This window comes from Bactrocera tryoni, unplaced genomic scaffold (genome assembly GCF_016617805.1).
Source record: "Bactrocera tryoni isolate S06 unplaced genomic scaffold, CSIRO_BtryS06_freeze2 scaffold_494, whole genome shotgun sequence".
Lineage (NCBI taxonomy): Eukaryota > Metazoa > Arthropoda > Insecta > Diptera > Tephritidae > Bactrocera > Bactrocera tryoni.
This window is the reverse complement of record NW_024396186.1, coordinates 95,930-123,735: the sequence shown is the minus strand read 5'-3', so window position 1 is coordinate 123,735 and position 27,806 is coordinate 95,930. Positions and strand designations below refer to the sequence as shown.

The 27,806-nt window shown below is 37.5% G+C and overlaps 1 protein-coding gene across 1 annotated transcript in view; it reads left to right on the top strand.

The window, feature by feature from the left end:
- Positions 1-27,806, top strand: part of LOC120781198 — a gene marked incomplete at its 5' end in the record, with an annotated part of 37,746 nt that overhangs the window by 6,597 nt on the left and 3,343 nt on the right. The window contains 3 exons of the mRNA XM_040113316.1: positions 14,530-14,640; positions 17,621-17,759; positions 21,317-21,425. Coding sequence (XP_039969250.1) covers positions 14,530-14,640; positions 17,621-17,644 — 135 coding nt within the window. The remainder of the gene's footprint in view (positions 1-14,529; positions 14,641-17,620; positions 17,760-21,316; positions 21,426-27,806) is intronic.

Here is a 27,806-nt window from a genome sequence, read left to right as displayed (position 1 = left end):
AATTTGTTTTCTTTCCTTAGCACGAAGATTTCAGGTCAAAGTTTTTGTTTAATTATAAGGAAAATGTTTAACCCAAATGTAGTGTGTTTGTGCTATAAAAATACTTTCACAGAGCCAAGACAACATTCTCATTTATTTACATATATGTATGTGTGCGTCAATTATGTTTCTATGTAAAGCTTCGCATGCCAAACGCTGAGAAATGTGGAAATGAAGTGAATATAAAACTTTACGACTATCATGAAAGGGTTTCTGGTATTTATGGGGAAATTTATACTTCCTTCCCGCAACGGAATTGAATGAAATTCGCCAAGGAGTTCATCTAAGGTGGTGCTGTGCGAATTAATTTGAAAGCTACGAATATTTTGAAGAAGTAGATATGTGTGAACGTATGTAGCGAAGTTTTGAAGCTGTTTGAGAGGCTCCTTTGAAGTTTAAAGAATATTCAAATATGGCCTAGCACAGTAATTTTAAATTAGATATGCACTGGCCTAATTATATATGTATGTGTTTACATATATTCTTAAGATTTGTTGTACAAAATTATAAGAGCTTAAAAATGTTGAAAGTAAAGAAATGAAGGCACTCCATTCGGTGGCTGCTGCACTTGGTGTAGGCGTTGGTTGAGACACTATACTACCTACATTTAGTCGAAAGTCTTTTCGTATACAAACTGCAACTATTTTTCTTTTATATTTATAATCTACTTATATACATATGTATATAAAAGAAAGTTGTGTTAATTGCACCATTTATAATTCAAGAACGGATGAACCGATTTGGCTGAAAATTGGTAGAGAGGTAGCTTAGAACCAGGGTAAGGACATAGGACACATTTTATCTCTTTATGTCAAAATTTAATTCAACTCATAAATACAAAAATTATATTTCAAATAATAAGCATTTTTTCAAAATTTGAATATTGCATTTCTTCAAAAAAGAAACAAAAAACACAATAATAAAACAATAAAAAAAACTCACACCGACGCAAAAATTCGGTTTTAATACGATTAGAGAGCACTCAAACACTTCTAAGAATCAGTTATTTCTTGTTTTTATTGGATTATGAACTTGCGAGGCACCCACTTTGTACAGAGCTTTCGCATCTTTAGAGCATCATTGTCCTCGGTGCTTAATTCGCCTGTTTTCAGCTTAGCAAATATCTTTTCAACGGTAAATTTCCATGAGCCAAAATTCAACAGTATTTTCCCCCAAAACGCAATGCTTTATTCACACACGAAATGCTTTATGATCCATTTTTTTGTAAACTAACACAAGTTGCATCACAAAATTGCTATATCTTATTAACTAATAGATATAATCCAACTAATAGAAATTATATAGATGGTAGTAGAAATCATGTAGATAGTAGTAGGCCTACAAAAAAAATTTTTTGGTTTGGTGCAGCTCTGTGCGCATCAGTAGTCGGTATAGTAGGTAGGATGAACCACATTCCCGCTACTAGATGTTTTTTCTTCTTTCTTATGAACAAGAGCTGATATGGAAAATGTGACTTGTTTTCTCGTATCAAGTCACAAAATACATCCAAAATCAGGTATAAAATCTTAGGCAAAATGAGTGTAGGCCAGTGTTATCTATGTATCAGCCACAGTAAAGCGTGGACGGGTCTTCTAGTAATAAATAAATAAACAAATATGTACCATTTTGGTCGACCACTTTCTATTTTTCCGCTAGAGACATTATTCCAGAAGTATAAAACTTTCATCAGTGTAAATCGAAATTTCCAGAACGAAAGCGAGGGAACCAATGTTGTGCCTCAGTAAACTTCACAAATTTCATTGGTATCTTGCGTGAAGTAGATATAACCTATCCTATTCTTCCCTTTTGTATACAAAAATTTCAAAATATAGCGAATTTCTTCATTATTTTCACTCGTTTTTGAACAACTGTAGCTTTCTTTCAACTTCCGTGAATTTAATTTTTGGTGAAACGAAGCTTAAAATCTCACTTTCCAACACTATATGGTATGACACAATGTGATTGGTAGCACTGGAGATATACGACTGCAACGACATCTATTGACCAAAAAACGAAAAGATTTTTTCGACTACCAATATATATAAGAAACGCAGAATTATGAGCAACAATATGCCAATTATAATAACTTTTTCAAAACTGTGTTAAGGCTGAGCGGAAAAGAACACCCCAAACCGGTTAAACGTCTATAGTAATACTCTCGTCGACCTTTTGGAAATAGCAAATGAACACATTCCAACGCCCTCGCTACTTTTTTTTCTTGATTATTGACTATTTTACGTATTCTACCCGAACTCCTCGCTCTCCTTCCTTCTCTCGCTGCCATATATTTTGCTCTATTTGATACGGTTTCGTTGGTGTACTTGGAATATTTAATTGTTTGGTTTAATACTTATTTGAGGCTGCCTAATGCCAAGAAACATATTACCATTAACTGCATGGCGCGAACCTTGTAAAAACAACAACTATGAAAGCCACCGTTCACCCTTAAACCGCTAAATGTTATAAGTATGAAACTTTTTCCCTTCCTTTTTTAAATAAGTTTAATTCTGCTCTTTTTTATTATTCTCATTAACGCTTGCAAAAATATTCAATAAAGTAGCAACATTACATACATATCTACACATCTGCAGTGCATATGAAAGGGATTAGGGTAGTGCTTTTTGGCATGATACATTTGGCGGACGCCAATTGTTAAAGTCATCTGAAAGAATACATTAATTATGGTGGTAAAGAGGGCTTTTATTGGAGTTGCTAGTTAGTGGCCATGAAAACGCCCATATTTAGATGAAATCCAAAATCTCAGGAATTACTCGACCAATTTCAACCAAATATTAATGTATGTTGTTACCTAAATATTCCCACAAGATGTTTTAAAAATGAGTAAAATCGGATGACAATTACACAAATAGTGCCGTCAAGATATTATATCATATTATCAAAATCGAGTTATAAGATCTGCAAATATCTAACAAAAAATAATGAATATATATTAGATGTTAATATTAAAATCATAAATTAAGTAATATTTTTCTAAAACCGTGTATCCTCTTGCCTTAAATGGATGAAATCAGAGTGACAATTTTTCATGTTTGATACAAAGGGTTTTCACAGGCTTTGATCCCTCGACTATGAAACGATTGGCTACACCCGAACTTAGCCCTTCCCTACATGTGTTTTGTTCTTTCCTTTCTTTTTCCGACAAATAATATAGTGGATGAAGTATGGATAGAATGAAATAGAAATATAGAAATTTAGGGGTTTATGGAGGTCAGTGTTGTTCATAAATACAAAGCATTAAAATCTAGATTGCGCGATGTGTGAATGTACATACCATTAATAACCAATAAGAGTAGTGTTAGTTGGACTTCTACAAAAAGTAATACTGCCCTAATATACGTATATAGTCATGTATATATGCTTGCTGGTTTATTAGTATATTTTGGTTGTTTTTGTTTACCTCGACCAGTGTTTAAAACTTCCGTCATACAAATTTGAGTGTGCATTATTAAAAACAATTTAGCAACTTTGACACTGCGCATTTAAAATCTTAATAAGGGTTTCATTGTGCGTTTTAATGTTAGAAAGGCAAACTGAGTAGTTGCGGGTTTATTCAAAGGCGATTTTTATCTTTAACTGCGGCATGCATTCAATCAAGAAGCTTTTCACGAGCTGAAGGATACATATGTATATGTATATGTATATACACTCGTGGCCTCGCAAACCTTATAACTCAAAAAATTTTCAAGTATTGTGCATATTTGACTACATTTAATAGCGGTACTTTTTGCGATATAATTTTTTTTTATTTAGAAATTAGTTAATGACATGAAACAAAACAAGAAAATACGTTAACTTCGGCTGCACCGAAGCTAATATACCCTTCACAGGTGCATTTCTTTTAGTAACTGTGTGTTCAGTTTATATGGAAGCTATATGCTATAGTAATCCGATCTGAACAATATTTTCGGGGATTATATTATTACCTTAAGGGGGGGTAAGGTTTGTTTCGTCGAAAAAAGACCTTTTTTCGTGAATTTTTTTAGAAAAAATTATTGCTGTAGGTTTATTTTACTTATTATTATATGAAGGTAAAACATTTGAAGCATACTTAAAAAAAGTTTTATCGAAAAATCGCAAGGAATAACGGATTTATAGTCGATCTCTGCAGGCACCTCGAAAAAAAATTGGTGTGCGGTGACCAGCCTACAGCATCACTGGATCATCCGAAACCAAAAAATCAAAATGCTTTCTTTAGTTTAATAATTTATCTTTCAATTGACTTTGAGTTTTTTTTTAATTGATCAATTTTTCAATTTTTGGTACCATTTTCAAGCCAAAATTACGATTTTAGACGAAAAAATCGACTTATTTGTTATTGTAAAATTCTTAGAAATTAAAATTTTTGGAAAACGTCATTCGAGAGTTATGTATATGTAGAACATTTGTACGAAATTTCAAAACGATCGATGCAGTAGTTTTTTTTGTAGGCTGGTCACCGACTTTAAAAATGACATATTTGGGAAAATCGATTCAAAGTTTTGTACACTCAGCGCAGGTAGCTGGAGGTACAGTTGTTCAACCTGCTGTAACTTAGTTAGTTTTTCTCCGAATGACCTAAAACTTTAACACAATATTCTTGAGATGTTGATGGTTCAGAAAAAAATTAAAAAAAATGGAAAAAAAAAGTTGTCAAACCTTAACCCCCCCCCCCCTTAAGCAGCAATCCAAGTCAAATTTCGTGAAGATACCACGTCAAATGCGAAAGTTTTCCATACAAAAACTTTTTTCCGATCGTTCAGTTTGTATGACAGCTATATGCTATAGTTAACCGATCTGAACAATTTCTTCGGTGATTACATTGTTGCCTTAGAAAATAATATATACCAATTTTCGTGAATATATCATGTCAAATGTGAAAGTTTTCCATACAAGAACTTGATTTCGATCGTTCAGCTTCTTGGAGAGAAAATGACGTTTGCAAAATTTCAAAACGATATCTTAAAAACCGAGGGACTAGTTCGTATATATGTATATAGACGGACGGACAGACAGACAGATAGACGGACATGACTAAATCGACTGACATGCGATGAAAAAATTATATTTTTTTTTGTTTTAATTTAATTACATTTACACTATATTTGAAATTAATTTTTATTTTATTTTTTCTAATTGAAACACGAAGTTTAGTAGGTGTTTCACTTTAAAAACAATAAAATCGGCCGCTTTTGTAAAACACAGAAAAGCTAATTTGTATTTTATTCATTCAACCTAATAAACTAAAAATTATAATTATAATTAGATAACATAATTAAGTCTACTTATGCTTACTTAACACATAAAAAACAAAATTGAAGAAAATCCCGATCGAACGAAAAAGTCCGAAAAAAAATTTAAGAAAGCTTAGTGGTAAGGTTTGTGTGGTCACGAATGTACAAACATTCATATATATCATATAATATATACACATACACAAACTATGTGTGGAATTATTGTTTGTTAGACGGTTAAATCGAATGAAAGCGGGAACCTACAACTGTTTTTGCGAGAAAATTGTCTTAGATTGGAAAGGCTGGCAGTTTTGATGGAAAGTTTTAAGCTCGGAGAAAATTTTTTGTGCCTTATTTGTAATAACGTTGATTTTAATAATACGTTAGAAGTTTTGACTTCTCTCCTTTACCTATTCTGGAGAAAGCAAAACCAACGGCGCGGTCATTAAGGCTAATGATATTAATAAGTACCATCGGTATACGCCAGCAGTTGTACATACACTCTTATAAAAGATTGTACCTGCTCGATTAAGCTCTGCAGCTCGGATTATTTTCTCCAGCAGTACATTGGGGAGGTCGCATGAAAGGGAGTCGCGTTGTCTGAAACCGCGATTGCTATTAATGGCTCGGAGAAGTCCTTCCCGATTTTGGCTGCCCAGAGGATACTTGGTCAAAGACCAGAAGTGCTGCTTGAGCGTTATGTGAGAGAATCGTTTCTGGCCACTGCCATATAAATGGCAATCTGAATACTTTCCTCACTTGTGTGAACTTCTACACATGACTCCATCCTTCCGCAGCATACATCACGAGCAATAAAATAAACAACTCTACACACATTTATAAACGGTAATCATAAACATGTAAATTACACAAATTTTACTGATATTTCTGGACATTTCACATACCCTCGCTTTCATTTCAAAAAACTACATTCACATACATTTCCGCCCGTATATACGCGACATGCAATTTGTATGCCTAAAAACTGGCAGAGGGAACGCTATGGGCTGATAATGGTAAATGTCGCACCGAAAATTGAGCCAGTGTAGGTAGGAAAAACAGAAAAATTATGCCCGGACGAAAGCGAGTTGCGTCAAAGTGAAGCCTAACAACCCACACAAACACACGCTGGGAAGCTTTCATGCAACACTTCAATCAGTCGATGAGTGAAAATGAAAACTTGCAAAGCTGACAGCTTCGAAATTTCTCATACAATCTATACATACACACTGACATACTATTGTTTGCTGTAATACACCGATTCCAGTTGCAGTATCTTTCCGAATGGTTTTACTGTCCAGTGGACTCAAATGCAGAAAAACACTCATACACCCTCATGTTGATTACACTCATTTGGATACAAACTTGCTGAGCTGTATTTTGTTCTTTTCATATCAAGGAGTGTAGTGGTTTGCTGAGCCCCCAATTTCAGCCACATAGACTGTTGTAGACAGTCTAAAACCGTATGTGGTCGAAAGAGAAAGTTCCAAAGTAAACAGGACTTTAAAAAATAAACAGAACAAATGAAATTCATCAATTTATTTTATTCAAAATAGCTTTTTGCGCAGTCCAGAGCATGTCGAACGAGTGTTTTAGCTCGTTGGCCGGTATGGCCGCCAGTATGCCGGATGCAAGCCTTTTGAAGGGCCTCTATGTCTGCATAACGCTTTCCTTTCAAGGGCAAATGTTTTCCGAAACGGAAGAAGTCGCACGGTGCCATATCCGGTGAATACGGGAAGCGGTTAATGGTTAAAATGTGATTTTGGGTCAAATAATCGATCACAATGAATCGAACGTTAGATTCTGAGCAATTTTTGGTCGTCAATCAATTTGTGCGGAACAAACAGTGCACACGTCTTTCGTAAGCCCAAATGTTCGGTCAAAATGCGATAGATCGATGTTTTGGAGATGCTCAATTCCATTTCCATGAACTTCAATCATGATTTCGGCTGATTTTGGATGAATTCACGGATTTTGATTGGCCCACAAGTTGATCGTCATTTATGTCCTCACGACCACTTTGAAAACGTTGGCACCACTTGTGCACTCTGCTACGGGATAGACAATCATCGCCATAATCTTCGGCGCAGATTTGCCGCGAAAATAAAACATTTTCTTTCATCTATCTTTCCCAAATCCAGCCGCGATATATTCTAAATTCGGTTAAAGCAAACACGGAGTCCGATTAGTCTGAGTCGGTGCTAAAGTTCTCTTGCGGTAGTTGTGCTATCGAAATATGAACCTTTGAAATTATCGGATTCTGCTCGTATATACTGCATTATTAGAGTTATTAAGTAAAGCTTTTTGCTCGCTTATCCGCTTGTATGCTGAAAACAGACCCGACGAATGTGATGACAACAGCGGTGATGGTGGTCAAGTGTGCGGGAGTTGACAGGAGGCGTACATATATTAGGCGTTGTCGGTGCGTGCTTTTCACTGCTTTTCGTTCACATTGAATTACGGTTTTCCGTTCTTGTTAGCTTTTTTGCAAATTTTGGTTGTTTCTATGTGAATATCGTGCGGTGTATATTGCTGCACTGCTGCAATTGTCGAGCCAAAATTTGAAATTATCAACGAGAAATGTGAGTTTGCCTCGTTTGGTCGTTCGTTTGGCCGCCTCGAAACGTGCAAGGATGCAATTAGGTTCTGCGCTGTTTGTGCTTATATATCTTCACATGTACATATACGTATATATACTCACTGTATATATATGCACACTTTCAATTACGCTAGAGTTGTTGTGTTAGCGTCGGGCGGACGTTGCCCTTTATGGGAAAACTGGCGTTGTTGCGGTGCTTGTTTGCTATTTCTGACTATAGTCCGAATACAGCAACTGACCACCGTCAAAATTGATGCTACTGCATTATCGCAGAGTTTTCTAAAGCTGCATATAGTCAAAATTATAAGAGAATGCAGTACATATGTCTTAGATGGAAAGTAACAAAGTTGAAGATGTCAAAAACAAGGAAAACGAAGAAACTTCAGAATGACCAAAATAAGGGTTTTGGTCAGTTTCATCAAATGAAATTGTTGATCCAAACTTCAACAAGACTTCTTATAAGATTGTAAGTTCTTTGAAGAACTATAACCCGATAGCTCAGATGTCTTAAAAATATTTCCTCAAAGCTTTCAATTTATGCTATAGGTTGTAGTGGGTCAAATAAGCGGTACCGCTGGCAAAAAGGACGTTAGAATCGATGTCTCAAAAACTGAGTTAACAACATCGCGTCAGTCGTTTCTTCTTTTCGTTATTTGGCCAATTCGGGATACCACGCGCCGTTAGGAACTTATTTACCTGATCTCTTTAATGAAGTGTAGGTCTTCCTCTTTCTCTGCTTCCACCGGCGTGTACTGAATCTAAAACTTTCACAACTGTCGTGTTTTCATCCATACGGATGACAAAACCTAGCCAACGCAGCCGCTGTCTCTTTATTCTCTTTCTCCGTAATTTGTAATACCATTTGCACGATGCCTCGAATCAAAGAGCACGTGCGTAGGCAAATTGTGCACAACTACTGCATCGAAAAAAGCCTTTCATACAGAAAGCCAGCAAAACGATTTAAAGTCAGTGTAAATGATGTGAAAAATATTATAATAAAGTTCAATGAAACTTGTTATCTTAATGATTTTTCAAAAAGTGGTCGAAAAAATCCCTTGAGATCCAAAACTTGAATCAAAATTGTTGGTCTTAATGAACCAAAACAAATCAATATCTGTGCGCGATTAGGCGAAAAAAGCTAAAACCAGTGCTACTATGATTTAAAGAGTGAAGCAAAGAAATAATTTAAAACTTATAAAAAAACAAAAGATTCCCAAAAAAGGTCAACGACAAATAAAAATAGGTAAAACAATGCTACGCAAGTTGTACGAACGTTTGCTAAATGGTTGTGTTGAGTGTGTTATAATGGACGATGAAACATACGTAAAAATGGACTCAAGAACATTACCGGGTCCGCAATTCTATACGATACCAAAAGATGGAAGTGTCGACCAGCCAGTTTCACCAATTGAGATAGAAAAATATGGCGAGAAAATACTCATCTGACAGGCTATTTGCTCTTGCGGTCTTAAGACCACTCCATTTTTCACAAAGGGTACTATATCAGTCGATAATTATAATAAAGAGTGTCTAAACCATCACCATATGTCACTTTGTAAGAAAGATATCGTGTCAACATTATTTTGGCACGATTTAGCCACAGTGCACTACGCCCATTCCTCCTTGGCTTTGTTGAAGAATAACATTGTCAATTTTGTTAAAAAAGAGGAGAACCCCCAAACGCTTCAGAATTTCGTCCTATAGAGAAGTATTGGGCAATTGTCAAACGGAACTTGAAAAAGGACCATCGAGTTGCCGAAATCGTTAACGAATTTTTAAAAAAACTGGCTTAAGGACGCAAATCATGCCGTTACAAAAGAAGGTGTGCAGAATTTAATGAAGGGAATTAAACGAAAAATTCGGCATAAATTAATAGAATAAAATGGAATATTTTTTTTACTAGTTTTAATTAAATGTGGATGAAAACTGTTATATTTGTTATTAAAAAATTTACAAGCAAAAATTAATAAAATCCATTACGCTACAAGTTAAACATTGTGTTCAGCCGCATCTTTGGTAAACAGACGCTACAATTATTGAACACTGAAGCTTCTTTCCTTTCGGCCGTGACCCCACGCTCCACACAAGTGGTGCTCACACTCCCAGGGTGCTCGGCGAGGACGCAAGAATAGAAATTAAATATAACCATACGACTTTAACTGCTTACTCAGAAGCCTGACTATACCCCCTAAATATTATATTTTCTATCCACAAGTCATAGCATCTTAAGGTGGTAGAATTTCAATTTCAAATCATTCCATCAACAGATCTTCCACCATATACAAGAAGACCAACACTAAGGTAGTTGGTGTAGAATTTACGATATGGTCATTCAGAGATAGATTTTCTTGCTCGTATCTCACAGAAAGGTGGAATTGTTCAAGGGCATCGTTTAATAATAATCCTAATCAAAACTAAGTTATAAGATTAGATTTCTAAAAGTATTCTAGTTTAACCATCTCTGTGCAACAACTTATATTGCACCTTTTACCTACTTACACTTGGATGTGTGTTTAGTTCCAGCAACATACGCACCAAAACACACATAAACATGATTATTGTATGAGAATGCAAGCACTTATAATCTTACAGTTTGGCATTTGGCATTGGCACAGTTTTCACAAAATATTGCAGAATTGCCACAGTTCGAATTACGTTCATATCTTTGCTGAAAAGGAACCATTTCGTAGAAAAAATAAAAAAAAAATAAGAAGATATTAAAGGAAAAGTAATAAGAGCACTTCCATATGTGTTATTTAGTTTTTGTGTGATGAAATCGCAGTAGGAGCAATTTACCAGAACTACAGGAGTGGTTGTTAACTGTAAATCCTTGCGTCCGCCGCCGAGTTGAAGGTTCATTTCATGCCTTCTTAAAGGGCTACAAATGGGTTAGGCATTAGTAATTTCGGCTAGCATTGTAATATTTACTTACTCAAGCAGTTGCATTTTGTAGATCAGTGTTAGTTACACATTGCATATGCACTGACATGTGAGTGTGTACAAAAAAAGGTTAACAGGGCTCCTAATGTTAAGCAGAATAGTCTTTAAGAAATAAGTATTACCGCATGGCGTTTGAAAACTTATTCCTTTTATTACAAGAATTTAGATTGTCAGAAGGTCTCAGTGGACTATTTGAGATACGTAGTATAATATTTTTGGGTAAATTACGGAGCTGGTTTTCTAAGTGAAGGATTAGATTTTCCATAATTATGGGGTTTCATCAGACTCCCAAAATAAATGTTTACTTCTTTATTCTCCGATCCGAATATGTATATTTCCAGCAATTTTTTTTTCCACTTACACCAAGTACCCAACATTATTTAACAGTGGGTAATACTGTTAGCTGTATATATACAATATACAAATTGTAAAAGACATTACCCCATTTAGTCATCTGCATTATCTACATAATTTTAGTTCACGAAAACCTGGTCTTATACTTGCGATGGGTCTTGGTTGATTTTCTTTGCCGAACTCTTGTTCGTATTCGATGGCAAGTTCTTCTGGCGGTTGGAATAGAAATTCCTGTCTTGTAATTTCTCCTCCCGTAGTTTCTTTATATAACAGCAATGCATTTATCCCGGCTAAATCCAAGATATTGAAAAATACTTGCAAAGGCCATCTCCAAGATTTAGATTTTACCGAATAATTTCTGGCCATTTGGACGGTCGGTGTCAGTGTTCGGGTAATTTTCTTCAACTTGTACGGAGTTGTGCATTGAACTGAGAATTAGAACTTTATTTCTTGGTTTGGCACAAAGTGCCAGTCATAGTAGCTCTTTTCTATTTGCTCTAAGTGTCCCAACAATCGTAGTTTTTTTTTTGCTAAAAGTTTTGTTGCTAAAGTTAGGTTTGTAGAAAAGTTGTCCGTGGTTATATTTCTTCCATATCCTACATACGTTTCTTCTAATTTCATAGCAACAAACAAGATGAACTGAGGGTTCTCTACTTTCATCTTTTCCCAAATATGGAAAGCCGTATATTATTGATCTGCCACGTACGATAACCAAATTTTTATACCAAATTTTTATACCAAATTTGTCCAACCAAATATTGGGCATGTATTGAGTGAATGTACACCTTGCTTTCGTTGGAAACAATTGTTTGTGAATATTAATATATGGTTTACTCATAGTATTTGAGAAAAAAGGCGGGCTTCACTTTTAATTCCATAGAAGTGCTATATCTATATTTTTAACGTCATATTCGTCGTCGCGTGCATACAGAATTGCAAAAAATTCCTATAGCTTTGCAGTAGACAGTTCCCATTTATATCCTAACACTCTAAATACCTCTGCCGCTGTGCCGCCAATTATCACAGAAAATTCTATCTTAACTTCACCTTTCATAATATTACGGTTACTTTACCCAGTCGGGCCTGTTTCCCTAAAATTATTATAACCAGGTGCTCTTCCGGGTTTGGACCCTACTTTTCGCTTACGTCATTTTCACTATCGGAAGTAACTAAAAATTCCCTTCCGTTTCATCGTCTACGTACGTTCGAAATATTCTCTTCGTTCTCATCAGTGTTCAAGTCGGTTTCAAGTGGATCATAATTTTTCGAATTCCGTATCCAGAATATCCTAATCATCTTCAGAACATTCTGCATCAATACCATTTATTCTCTTTAATAATACATTCTCACTCCTCAAACATTTTGACATTTTGGGGTAAATATTCAACGGAGAAAATAAAAACTAATATATGAAAATGTTAATCAATATAGATAAAAAAGATTAATAAAAGATAAAATATGAAACTGACTGCGACGTATTTTTAATCTGGTTCAGTTTTTTGAAAATGGCACTTCTAACACCTAATACTATATAAAATATTACAAAATAATAATAAAAGACTGCGAAGTATACTCTTTGTAACTTTCACATTTCGATGCAATATATTCGTGTCACAAGCCTATATTGTTTGAATTCGTGAAAAGATGTCTATACATTTCCTTCAGTTATAAGTTTATTTCTTCCGACCCAGACCGTATCGAATGTCAACCGATATTCGAGCGAGAACTGTAAACACTTGAAAGTGAAGTAAACCATTTCCTGGAAGGCACTTTTCTGATAAAATCGTGCCACAACTATATTATCATTCGCTTGTAACAACTGTAAACTTTTAGCATTGAGTCTTAAAGAGAAACTATTACAAAAATGTATAAATCGTACTACCTGTCAAATAAACGGTCGTGACAGGTAAGACAAATTACAATTTTTTCTCAGAAAATAAACAATAAAAAAAAAAGGAAATGTCGAAAAGTTTTACTTACGTTGAATGTAGGAAATCCCAATTGAAATTTAAAAAACCGTCATTTGATCGGTTCTGGTAGGAATAGTGCTAAAGCTTAGGTATAATAACACCGGTCAACACGATTTTTGGGTCTGACATCTACATGTTAAATTTTAGTTTCTCCTATGACAAAAATACGGGAAAATTTTTTTTTTCCGGTTAAAGTTTGCTTTCATAGAAATTATAGCAATTTTTCGATGATTTTTATATTTCTTCTACAATTTCACTATAGATTATAATTAGAAAACTTTTTTTTAGATACAAGAGTCATTTTTATTCAAGATGTGTGATAAACAATAATATATAAATGTAAAATAACCAGAAATTACTGTCTAAAAGTGAATATTTTTTTATTTCTCTTATGCTCATATGAGCTCTCTCGTATTAAACCCCAAATATACTTATCGATGTAGATCAGCCTAAAGCAAACTAGAAGAGCTAAAGACTAATATTTAAGTGTTTTTCAATTTCTAGAATCAGAATTCAAGCATGAGAACAGAAACCCCAAAAAAAATATTTTTTTTGTTGGCCGGTGTAATCCATTGCATTCGGGAAGTTCTTTTACCATTAATATTGTAATTTCGAATGTTATTTCCGATTACAAATGTCCACCTAATCAACATTGCAACACTCCCAAAAAGTTATGTGAATACATGCTCATAAAGGTTGAAGTGAAATATGTATCAAGAGACCGAATATATTTCCAATATAATCACTACATTTCTAGGAACTTTTTTCCATTTGTGACTGAGCTATAACTTGATCTTGATCACGTAAGTTTTAGGAGTCATTCAGATTCAATAACTTTCATAGAGGAATGGACGTTTTGAACTCAGTTACAGCAACCAAATGTATGTAATTTTCAAGATGCATGCCAATTCCTTAACTTCGCTTCTCTGATAGATGTTCACCCATTCATGTGCAAATTTGAATTGTTGATGTTTAAACCTCAGAAAGTATTATGTATACTCGTATGAGCTTCAATAATGTTGCCGAATCGACAGTCGATAGACGGTAGAAATCCGGGTCAATTCGGGTATAATTCCGACTGTCGTAGGAACGGTGCGCATATTGCTCTTCATTTTAAATTGATTTCAACCCATCTGCATAAAACATTTTTGTATTTATTACTAAACTTGTCAACACTTTATAAAAATTTATTTTGATTTTTGCTTTTGCCATTAACGAGCTATTAGGAATAATCAATGTGGCCCGTATTAGGAGTTCACAAATACATGCACACAAATGTATGTTTAGGTACGTTTTTTTCAGTAATGTGATAATGTAATGTTGTATGTCTTGTTGTTGTAATTTGAGTAATTAATGCATTTGTAATGTTTTTCTTTTATTTCCCTTTTATTTGCAGCTGTACATAAATCAACGTTACGAACCGCAAGTGCAAAATCCAGGAGGTTTTATTGGTAGCAATGTGTTAATTAAATGGAATATACCGTCGATTGTTAAGGAGTATGTAACGGTAACATCATGGCTGCAGGAACCAAATTTCAATACATATCCATCGTGGAAGTGAGAATTATATGTTGAACTAATTACAAGTTCAATGGGGTCACGATAAGAGTCGTCATACTTAAAGAAAATGATAATTAATATACGAGTTCTCGATGTCAATATAAAGAACCGTTATTATATGATATCTTAAAAATCCGAATGAAAAATATCTGTTTGAGAAATACCCAAGCTCCGTTCTAGCTTTCTCCGTTCAAGTGTTATAGTATAATAAAAATTTAAATATTGGCCACTTTATCCAACCCCAGCGATTTAAAGAAACTTAATGGAGGTGACATGCTTTCTTAGCGGATACATCTTTTCATGTTGGCTCTTGCATGTACCACGAAAGGACAGTTGAAGTCGCGACAAGTAGTTTAAATTATTTTTTAGGGAGATTGATAACCTGCTCAAATTTTTAATGATGTATCCAAAGAATGATTGTATCCAAAGAAGCGACTGCTTTCTATTTCTTGTCACTGATGGAGTGAACCCTCTAATCGATCCAATAGGCTAAGTGGCTATCTTTATTTTGAACTGTTGATAAGCATACGCTTATATACAGGCTATAGGTCAATCTTAACAAATAATATGATTCGTGAGTGAAAATAATCTCTGTTCATGACCGTATTTTTTGCATTCTTCTTCTTCTTAATTGGCGTAGACACTGCTTACGCGATTATAGCCGAGCTAACAACAGCGCGCCAGTCGTTTCTTCTTTTCGCTACGTGGCGCCAATTGGATATTCCAAACGTAGCCAGGTCCTTCACCACTTGGTCCTTCCAACAGAGTGGAGGTCTTCCTCTTCCTTTGCTTCCCCCGGCGGATGCTGCGTCGAATACTTTCAGAGCTGGAGTGTTTTCTTCCATTCGGACAACATGACCTAGCCAGCGGAGCCGCTGTCTTTTAATTCGCTGAACTATGTCGATGTCGTCGTATATCTCGTACAGCTCATCGTTCCATCGAATGCGATATTCGCCGTAGCCAAAGCGAAAAGGACCATAAATCTTTCGCAGAACTTTTCTCTCGAAAACTCGCAACGTCGACTCATCGGTTGCTGTCATCGTCCAAGCCTCTGCACCATATAGCAGGACGGGAGTTATGAGTGACTTATAGAGTTTGGTTTTTGTTTGTCGAGAGAGGACTTCACTTCTTAATTGCCTACTCAGTCCAAAGTAGCACCTGTTGGCAAGAGCAATCCTGCGTTGAATTTCCAGGCTGACATTGTTGGTGGTGTTAGTACTGGTTCCCAAATAGACGAAATCGTCTACAACTTCAAAGTTATGACTGTCAGCAGTAACGTGAGAGCCAAGTCGCGAGTGCGACGATTCTTTGTTTGATCACGAGAGATAGTTCGTCTTGCCCTCGTTCACTGCCAGACCCATTTTCTGTGCTTCTTTGTCCAGCCTGGAGAAAGCAGAACTAACGGCGCACTTGTTGAGGCCGATGATATCGATATTATCGGCATACGCAAGCAGCTGTACACTCTTATCAAAGATGGTACCTTCTCTATTTAGCTCTGCAGCTCGAACTATTTTCTCCAGAAGCAGGTTGAAGAAGTCGCACGATAGGGAATCGCTTTGTCTGAAACCTCGTTTGGTATCGAACGGCTCGGAGAGGTCCTTCCCGATTATGACGGAGATTTTGGTGTTGCCCAACGTCAGCTTACACAGCCGTATTAGTTTTGCGGGGATACCAAATTCAGACATCGCGGCATAAAGGCAGCTCCTTTTCGTGCTGTCGAAAGCAGCTTTGAAATCGACGAAGAGGTGGTGTGTGTCGATTCTCCTTTCACGGGTATTTTCCAAAATTTGGCGCATGGTGAATATCGGGTTGGTTGTTGATTTTCCAGGTCTAAAGCCACACTGATAAGGTCCAATCAGTTTGTTAACGGTGGGCTTTAATCATTCACACATTACGCTCGATAGCACCTTATATGCGATGTTGAGGAGGCTAATCCCACGGTAGTTGGCGCAGGTTGTGGGGTCTCCTTTTTTATGGATTGGGCATAGCACACTTAAATTCCAATCGTTGGACATGCTTTCGTCCTACCATATTTTATAAAGAAGCTGATGCATGCTCCTTATCAGTTCTTCGCCGCTGTGTTTGAATAGCTCGGCCGGCAATCCATCGGCCCCCGCCGCTTTCTTGTTCTTCAGGCGGGTAATTGCTGTTCGAACTTCTACGTGGTCGGGCAATGGAACGTCTGCTCCATCGTCATCGATTGGGGAATCGGGTTCGCCTTCTCCTGGCGTTGTGCATTCACTGCCATTCAGCAGGCTGGAGAAGTGTTCCCTCCATAATTTAAATATGATCTGGGCATCAGTGATTAGATCACCTTTGGGGGTTCTACAAGAATGCATTCGCTTACTGAAATTAATTGATCAGTCATCATCATAGTTCAATGACCTCAAGGTCTCAAAAGTACTAAAATTGCAACAACTTTCGGAATTCCAAGAACAGGCAGGCAACTATTTGCTTTTCATTAGTCTAGGAAAGCAAAGCAAAGCAAAACGAGCCAGCAGTAGTCAGCAGACGGGTTTTTTCTCGGCGCTACACTTTCAGAATTTCGTCTCCAGTGCTACGAGTTTTAAGTGTTTGTAGTTTTAGTGTGGAACACCCGACAAAGGGCTTACTCGGTCATTGGCCATCTTTCATTGAGCCAGCTCGTTGCACATATCCTTGTTGAAAATTTTATTATTATTATTTGCCACAACCGACCAAAACTATTTAAATACCGAGTGTGTGGCCTGAATTATTAGGAATGCATACGTGGGTGAGCGTATGCAGTTGTAGTTAAGTATATAGCGGAAAATGTTAGACAACGAATCAACAAATGAAAGCAGGACTAATATAAAGCAAAGGAATACATTATTGCACACCTCATTTCTCAATTCGTTTTATCGCTTCTTTCTACACATATTCTCACATTCCTTACTCTGTATTTTTAGATGAGAAAAATCATATGCTACTGACCGGCGTACAACATCACTCGCACCGATGCGCACAAAGTTTTTCGCTGCCGCACCCATCACAAGCTGACGCAGGACACCGTTGTGAGCAGCAATATGGGCAAAATTCAATTGACTGGTAAGTTAACTACAGCAACAACAATGCTAACAACAAATAGTGGCTACCTTCTTTACTGGCGTAAACACCGCTTACGCGATTATAGACGAGTTGGCTACCTAGCATTGCAAAAGCGATACACGCTTGACCTCACTTCACGGTTCATGTTCATTTTAGTTGCGTGTTCTACGTATTAAGTGTTTGCGACAAGAACCACGTAACTCAAGAACAGAAATATAAATTTTTTGTTATATTAAATCATGATGACGTATAGTATTTCGTGAATTTAATGAACAAAAGGTTGAATTTCGCTAAAGAAATAAGTCGAACAATAATCATTTGGTTTTACTACCGTTTCAATTATTATTTCACTTCTATAAAATGTTGTGCAAAATATCGATAACATTTCAGTGCAAATTGAAAAGAGTTAGGTTAATTTGGTGCGCTTTCAGTTACCAACAGAGATCTGTTAGATATCTTGGTCAATATAAGGGTAGCTGAAGTGTGTAATCTCTTCCAATTTGCTCTACTACAAAAGGCTTTACAGGTTTGTCTTTGTCTGCAACGCCATTTACTTTCGGTCACTTACTATTTTTTGTTACTAACAACTTTGTAACTACGCATCAGTGGATCCATTCAGAGCTTGTTATTTACATCCTTCTTTCTCACTACTGATGTGGGCCCGTCTAAGCCCAGCACTCCAAACTTTGCCAGTTTCCTCTATCCTTTTCAAGATGACACCAGATGTACACGGGCGGCCCCAAGTACTCCCGAGAAGAGTTCTCTCGAGTGCTCCAAATGCTTGCCATCTCGGTTCGTCCTCGTTCATGTTTCTGCACCGTATAATTGAACGGAAATAATCTGATATTTATAAAGCGTAATTTTTGTTCATTGAGATAAGGATGTGCTTCTCAATTGCCTACCATTCCTAAAGCAGCACATGTTTGTGAAAGTTATTGTGTGCTTAATATTCTGGCTTAGATTGTTTGTTGAATTTATGTTGGTTCCGAGATAGTATGCAAAATCCTTCACTTAAAATTAATAGTTGTCAACAGAGACGTTGTTCCTAAGAAAGACCACAGAGGTCTCCAAGTATTTCATCTTACCAAAGTTCACCACAACATTAACTTCGATGGCTTCTCTTTCTTAGCTAGGAAAGGCCGCGCTGACGATTCTGTTGTTTAGGCCTAGTTATGATGTCAATATTATTTGCATTATGCTTTTAGAGTAGAGGGTGTCATAACGGTTCAGTTTAGTGGTGCGTATCAATTTTTCTAACATTATGTAGAAGAAGAATCGCCCTGTCTAAAGCCTCGTCTGATATCGAACGGCTCCTAGAGGTCTTTCCCGATTTTGACGGTTCTGATAATTGTGGCTAACGTCATTTTGCATATCAGTATGGTCTCGCACGGGATGCAAAATTTAGACACGGCATGGAATATGCAGCCATTGTGTCGAAAACGACTTTAAAGGTAATGGGTCTCGAATTATTTGTGGAGAATCAACTTGGTTGTATTATACAAGGTCTGCGGCAAAAGAAAGAAAACTTTTTAAATATAACTGTTTCTGCTGGCGCCACTTATTGGCGGGTATATGAAGTAAAAAGCTTGATCTCTTGTTGACATTTCGTAAAAATTTTAAGACAATTGGATAACTACAATCGACGTTATCGATCAAAAAGTGACAGCAGTTTTTGGTCATCGGTCGTAAAATGGATTTTGAATAAAGAGCAAATATTAAAATTTGTTTTAAACTTGGGAAAACGTTTACTGAAACATTTCAAATGATGAAAAAAGTTTATGGTGTTATGAAGCGTCTTTTGTCACGCATTTGTCGTGCTCGACCACAATACCGTGAGGCAGGGTCCTGGCGCCTGTTGAACGATAATGCGCCGTGGCATCGATCGACGCTTGTCACTGATTTTTTGACAAAAAACTCCATATTAACCATTACTCACTTACCCTACTCACCAGATCTGGCAACCTGTGATTTTTACCTATTTAGAAAACTCAATTTGCCCATGAAAGGACACTGGTTTCAGGACATTTCAGCTATCCAAAGGCGACGACCGGTATTCTCAAGAGCATTCCGAAAAATGACCTTAAAAACTCATTTGAAATGCTAATTGACCGGGCTAAACGCTGTATCGAAGCATCAGGAAACTACTTTGAATAAAAAAATATAACTTTTGAAAAATATTAATTTTTTGTTGTTTTTTTCACAGTCCTGTTTCTTTTGCGCCAGACCTTATAATAATAAGCCCCTAAACAAATTTTTTAACTCAAAAATTCCCAATGAAAAAGAGTTTAGGAAGTTTTTGCAGCTGATCTAGCATCCCTTTTTCATCCGAATTAATATAATATTGAATTATTTATATACAAATTATTAAGATCTGTCTCGAAAATATTTGCATAGCTAATCCATTGAGGTATTTGTGTTCTCGGACATTAAGGCTCAATCTTGTAAAAGGATAGCTGATCTGCTTTTAAGTTACAATTTATGTGTTTGAAAAAGAAAACTGTAGAAGCCAGGAGATCCATCTTTGACCAATTAAAATTTTCAAAAGTAGAGTAGTTGCTCTTTACGTCAACTCAAGCTGCAATGTTAGAGCGGAAAAAATAAAAATTATAGAGCCAACGTGACTTTTCTATTATTTATTCAATTAAAAGGATATGCATCTTCCCCTCAGGTAACTCTAACTTGACCCCTGTCTTTGATTTTATTTCAATATTTTAGCTTTGACTTCTGTGGGAGAGAATCATGCTTAGCCGAAATATGATGTGATATAAGCCACGTGCAAGGTACACATCCAATAACGGCTGAACGAAGTCCATATATTGCTACGTATATCGTTTTGAAGTTTTGGGATTATGGACTCTATAGTCAAGCAATTATATTTTAGTTCAATTAAATTTTTTGACGTCGGGTAACTTTCATGGATCTTTGGATCTTCAAACCCCATCTCCACAAATCATTTTACTGAGATATTTCGAGTCTTTTTGGTTTGTGTTTCTTGCATATTGTAAATTTTGCCTATGAGGAAAGCCGAGTGAAAATGGAATTCGACTATTGGAAGCACCTGATTAACATGTTACGAATTTCCCTCTGCCAACCGCTGCGAATACGTTGCTTATGACTTTCACAATAATGTACCGAGGTTACTCCAAGCATCGCCAATCGCATGAGGGTTTTATAATGTTGCGGTGCGTTAATTACATCGTCAAATTAATTACCGATAGTTTCGAAGCTAAAATCCAAAGGCAACCTAGACATGAAGCTTGCAATATGTATACGCTGCAGGCACTTGAAAAGTACTCAAAAGCGCGTACGAGCGCAAATAAACAAACAAAAAAAACAAGAACTATTTAATTGTGGTTGTTATTGGGAGTAAATGCATATGTAATTGCCGTTAATATCTGTTTCATTTGCGCTGAGTTCTTTGGAACATTTTTGTTTATTGTTGTTTTTGTTGGTAACTGTTTTCTATAAGCAAGTGTATTCTTAATAAGCCGGTATAATATTTTTGTAAAAATTTTTAACACTCTCACTCTTTTTCTTTGTCTCTTTATACTCTACAGAAATGCGAGAACTCGTGCCGCCCATTATGAACGAGAAGGCCACAAGCGTGGTAGCACGTCTGGGCGATCCCATTGTTGTGCCATGCGCAAACCCGAAGCCTGTCTATCGGTAATTATTGCATATTAATCATTTAATGCTTCTTTAAATTTCACCTGCAACTCGTAATGTACGTGCCACTTAGGATTACAATATGTTGAATGAAAATATTTAAATTTCTACAGAGTTGAAATGAAATAAAAATACGTTTTTACTTGGGTAATTTAAAGACAATTTGATAAGCGCAACTTATACATATGCCCATAAAAGATAGCGTTTAGAAACTCAGTGATTTAGTAAGTCTTCCTTGTCAATATAATTTATACTGTTCGATCTCACCAAAGAATAATCAGTTTCACTATTGATACCAGAAACAACATAACAAGTAGTATAGATAAGATTAGATAGTAACACACCTAGGGTGTTATGTACAGTTCTCCTTGGAGTAGAATCCTTGGAGTAGTACGTCAGCAGCGAGTCCGAGCAGACGTGTTTTTTAGTGGTCCAAAACATCAGAAAGAATTGGTGATTTTTAAAGTGGTAGCAGACTTGTTTTTGTGTGTTTTTGTTTGAGACTTACCGGGAGACTGGAACTGGACTTCTGATTGAGTGGATGCTAGTACCAAAAATTAGATAAGTACTTTGATTTGGTTTCAATAGAATAGAATTTGGCACTTACCTGCCCCTTTTTTGATAATTTTATATACATAAAACAAAAAATAAATAGGAATTTCCCCTCGTAACAGCGTATCAAAACGTGCACTTAATTCCTTTTTGCCGTTTTGACTTAGTCTATCAGCTGTTTTTTTTGTTTTGTTTCTCCTTTTTCTCCTTCTTTGTTTTGCTTTGGTTACGGCATTGCCAACCATCAAAATATAAGTAAGGTTTATTAGGGCAAAGACTGAACGTACCCACTGACAGGTGTTCCCAACTATTCTCTGGCAGAATTATGGCCTCTGAGAACAGTTTGGGATGCACACCAGAGAATCCTTTTCGGAGGAACTCAAAAATTTTGAGAACGCCTCCAAAAGGCAAACCTGAAGGGGCCACCGCTGCTGGATCAGCAAAAATATGCGAAAATCCCGACCAAGCAGGCAAAGGTGGCAAATCTGAGCAGCTCCAAAATAATGGAAATAATGAAAATCCCAGTAATTACTGCATACTGGGTAAAAAAATCAAACAGCTCGAAGGCATGATGTCTGGTCAGAGACATATTAACCAAGCTATGCGGGATCTGATAAGCTGTATCACAAGCTTGTATGACAAAGCAGAAAAGCAAGAGCACCCGTCGAAAAGAGTTATGGTAGGAAAAGCGTCGCAGGTATCTCCTATCAAAAGTGATAAAAATGCCCCAAAGAGACCTCGCGAGGTATTGGGATATTTGCCACCAACAAAGAAGCCGAAAAACATGAGTCATAAAGTGCAAGCAACATATAGTGAGGTCACTGAATGCATGCACAAAGACAGTGTGGGAGACAAGCGCGCTGGCGAGAAATGGGTAAACTTCGTAAGAAAGAAGAAACCGATCGTGAAGAAAATCAGATCGAAACCAGACGCTATAATCTTAACAAATAAGGAGGGAGCGCCGTATGCGGATATTTTGAAAAAAATAAAATGCGACAGAGGCCTTGAAGAACTGGGTTCAAACGTGAGGTACATTAGAAAAACCCTCAAAGGAGACCTGCTAATTGAACTAAAAAATCAAGCAGAAAAGAGAGCCGACACGTTCGAAAGTGCCCTAGAAGGAGTTATTGGTGAGATGGCCGTAATACAGCCAAAAACATAAAAAAATAAAAAAGACTTGGATGAGATAACCACCCCTGAAGAAATCTGTGAGGCATTACAAAAGGAGTGTGGGATCCAGAACCTGGGGAAGCAAAATATAAAAAATTTGCGGAAAACTCGAAGTGGCACTTAAATAGCTCTTATATGCCTACGAGCTGAGGATGCCAAAACTTTACTTAAGTGCGGTAAAGTAAAGATCGGGTGGTCTATTTGTCGTCTCCGGGAATTTTCACCTATTACTCGTTGTTTTAGGTGCTTCCAACTAGGACATATAGCACCCAAATGTAGCAGCCCCATTGATAGGTCATCCCTTTGTACTCTTTGCGGAACCCCAGGTCACATGGCAAAGACATGCACGAATTCCCCGAGTTGTATGCTCTGCAAAGGGGAACACTCTGTTCTGAGTACGGCCTGTCCTAAATACGCAGATATGTTAAAGTCAACGAAAAAATGAAGATACTGCAACTTAATCTCAATCATTGCGCTGCAGCACAAGACCTTCTAAAACAGACGGTGCTAGAAGAAAACATAGATGTCGCCATATTAAGCGAACAATATTCTCAACGTTCGGAAAGCACTTGGTGTAAAGATATAAGTGGCAAAGCAGCAATATGGGAGTGCAAAGGACAAGCCTTCACATCTCGCTCCAATGAAACCCATAATGGCTTTACATGGGCGGAATATTTTTTGTAAGCTGCTATGCTCGCAAATTAGTGAATTTGAAGATTTTCTCCTGGAGTTGTCTCTAGAAATCAGAAGCAAATCTCCAATAATAATAGCGGGAGATTTCAACGCATGGTCTACTGCTTCGGGTAGCAGAATTACAAACCATCGTGGTCGCCTCATTCTAGAATTTTTGAGTCAAACAAACCTTATGATTTTAAACAGTGGCACACAAAATACCTTTCAAAAGGGAAATAAAGGATCAGTAATAGACCTAATGTTTGCCAACGACGCGCTTAGCAGGCATACTAAATGGAAGGTGTCAGACTTGTATACAAATAGCAATCATATGGCTATAATTGCCGAAGTTTCGTTCTCACAGGAAACGGAACTCTGTCGTAGAAATACTTCTCGAAAACGAAGTTGGCGGCAAAAAGACTTTGATACTAACGTTTTTGAAAGCGTCTGGAGTGCGGCAAAGGCATCAGGCGAAGATGCCGCCCACTTAGTATCCGCTGTGCAAAAAGAGCTAGTTGCAGCATGCGATGCAACTATGCGCAGAACGAGACACAATATAAATAGGAAGCCGGTGTACTGGTGGAACGACGAAATCGCCAGGCTGAGGAAGCTCTGTCACTCAGCTAGACGCCGCCTACAGCGTAACCAGGGAGGTGATAACGAAATCAGACTCAGAGAATCATTTAAATATCAAAAAAAGCTCCTGAAGTCAGCCATTATCCGTAGTAAAAGATCCTGTTTCGAAAAGATCTGTGAAGAAGCGAACATAGACCCCTGGAGAACGGCATACAAAATTTGTATGTCAAAGTTTAAAAATAAGTCTCAGCAACCTAAGAACGCATCCTTTATGAAAAATGTTGTCGAAGCGTTATTCCCAACACATGCCTCAATTTCCTATATTAAACGAAACGAAGCTACGGAGCCACCCCTATTAGTCACAGAAGACGAATTATTGGCTATTGCGAAAAAAATCAAAAACTCTAAAGCGCCCGGAATAGATGGTATACCAAATAGAGCCCTTAAAGAAGCCATAACTCTAAGGCCCAGCCTATTTGTTAATATGTACAATGCGTGTATGTATATTAGAAGAGGTGTTCCCTGATCCGTGGAAAATACAGCGTCTGGTTCTACTCCCAAAGCCAAAAAAGCCATCAGAAGAACCTTCATCCTATCGACCTCCTTGCATGCTCGACACAATTGGGAAAGTGTACGAAAGCATTGTAAGAAACCGCTTGGAGCTAGCAATCCAAAAAGCCGGCGGATTATCAGAGAGACAATACGGCTTTATTAAAGAAGTCCACTATTGACGCATTAAGAGAAGTAGTTGATACTGCAAAATGTGCAATAAGTGGAAAAAGATGGAAAGGTGGCAGGAAAAATATTACTGCGCGCTAATAACCCTGGATGTGAAGAATGCGTTCAACTCCGCAAAATGGGCAAATATAATAAAAGCTCTACACGATATAGATGCTCCTCATTATCTGATAAATATTATAATGAGTTATTTCCAAAATAGGATATTGCTATACGAGAAGGACGAGGGGTACCTCAGAGCTACACTATCTCCAGTGGAGTACCGCAAGGCCCGGTTTTAGGCCCGTTGTTATGGAACCTAATGTACGACGGGGTAAGTTAAGAATACCGCAACCACAAAATGTGAAAACAATCGCTTATGCGGATGACCTTGTAGTGGTAGCTGTAGCTAAACATCTGGATGACCTCCAGATCAAATGCAAGGACAGCATAAATGGTCTGCGCCGATGGTTTACTACCAAGAGTCTAGAGCTGGCTGAGCAGAAAACAGAAGTCCTGCTCATAAGCTCAAGGAAAATTGAGGAGAAAATATCGCTGACCATAGGAGAATGTGAGATTACTTCACAGCCGCAGTTGAAGTATCTTGGGGTAATAGTGGACTCAAGACTCCAAAGTCTGCAAAGAACACTTAGAAAATGCGACGGGCGCAAAGCTAATAAAATATTTAATGCGTTATCTAGAATGATGGCAAATAAGGCTGTGCAAGCGTTCCAGCCGATCGATGTTTAATAGCTAAGGGCAATAAGTTCAGTGATCCTGTATGCGGCTCCAATATGGATACAGGCGCTTGTGGAAACAAAATCATATGCTAGACCAATTAACACAGTGCATAGGCTTTCAGCAATACGAGTGATAAGTGCTTTCCGAACCATTTCAAATGACGCTGCTGAGGTATTAGCCAGTATGGCACCGATTGACATCCAGAGAGACGAATTCGCGCGAATATATAACTTATCAGAGACGTCTACCACAGCAAAAAGAGAAGAGAGAATAAAAAGCATTGCAATGTGGCAGCAGCGGTGGCAAACTTCATGCAAAGGACGGTGGACCTACCGACTGATTCCGGACATACACTCGTGGATAGGTAGGCAACATGGAGACCTGGATTTCCACCTTACTCCAAATACTCAGTGTGGCAAGGGTTGTTTGTAGCTATCTATTCAAATATCGTCATGACTTTAGTCAATAGCTGTCCGACGTGTACAGAGTGTATAGAAGACTCCTGAACACGTAAGGTTCTTCTGGCTGTCCCTCGGTTTTCTAGTATAAGGGAAAAGCTGAAACCACCACTGGAGGCAGTATCACGGTGGAAATGTATTGACAGCACTTTATAGCAGCGAGTCCTCTTGCAAAGTGGAATGCTGTCAGCGAAGCGGCAAATCAAATAATGACAAAATTGAGACATTTAGAATAGATTAGGCGTTAGGCGTCAGTCAGTCCAGCAATAGAGGAGACTCAAAAGTCTTCTTCTCTCCCATACTTTGTCTAGTGGTCCCGTGGGAGAGACATGAGGTGGGAGTAGGTTAGGTTTAGCGGATTAAAGTCCCGCACTCCGGCTTTCGATGCTTCCTCCTACTATAAAAAAAAAAAAAAATTGTACAGTTTTCCTTTAACTGGACGTCGGCCATCGGCAAAGCGCCCAGAACCTAGCATAAATATGCTTAGATTCTTTAGTTATATAAATATGAAATCCGAGATAATGTTGCCTTGTTTTCACTAATACGGGAGATAGTACTATCTCATCTTTTTCCAAATGTTGCAACTGGCATTTGCTATGGTTTGTAATCGTACCGCATTAATGCCGATCGGACAGTGTACAGTTAAAACTTCAATAATTACTAAAACGGGGACTTTTCTGTATGTGAAGCGTATGGGTCTGATTATGAACGAGGACTTTGGATTACCACAGTCGATGGAACAATGAGCTGTACGAGATATACGACGATATTGACATAGTTCAGCGAATTTAGAGGCAGCGCCTACGCTGATTAGGTCATGCTATTAGAATGGAAGAGAACACTTCAGCTTTCAATTGAAGTGAGTACTCGCCGGTGGAAGCAGAGGAATAGAAAGGCCTCCACTCCGTTAGAGAGGGGTGGAAAAGGATCATTGGTATCACGAATCGGTGCCAATAGCGAAGAGAAGAGACGACTGGCGCTCTGTTGTTAACTCCGCTGTAACCGCGTAAGCGATGTCTACGCCATTAAAGAAGAAGACGAACTGAACCCTTTTCTGTGTGCAAGGCGTTCACTAGACTTCTTTTGACTTACCCTGAGCCAGAATTGCGACTGCATAGCTGCTAATAGTTGGCCAATGTCTGCTGCGTATTTAACAAGCCATCAGCGAACCAAAGGAAACCAATGGAATTCCCATTTTTCAGTTAGTGAAACTGAAATACCTTCCCTATCAATCTAACAAGGCGTGCTGTTTCTAGTCATACTGCCATGATCATTCACCCAAACCTGTCTAATCATGTAGTAACTCGATGCTTAAGATAAGTAGTCTAGGCATCCTTTTACTAGTGTTGAACGTATGGTTAGCGAGCTCAAGACTAATCTCGCTGCTCTACTACCAGAGTATAGGAAGGAGTCAACACTTTGGAAAAATAGATCTACTGCTACCTTTATGGTTACAGTGGTTAGAACGCATAAAAATGGAGCTGATAGATAGTTC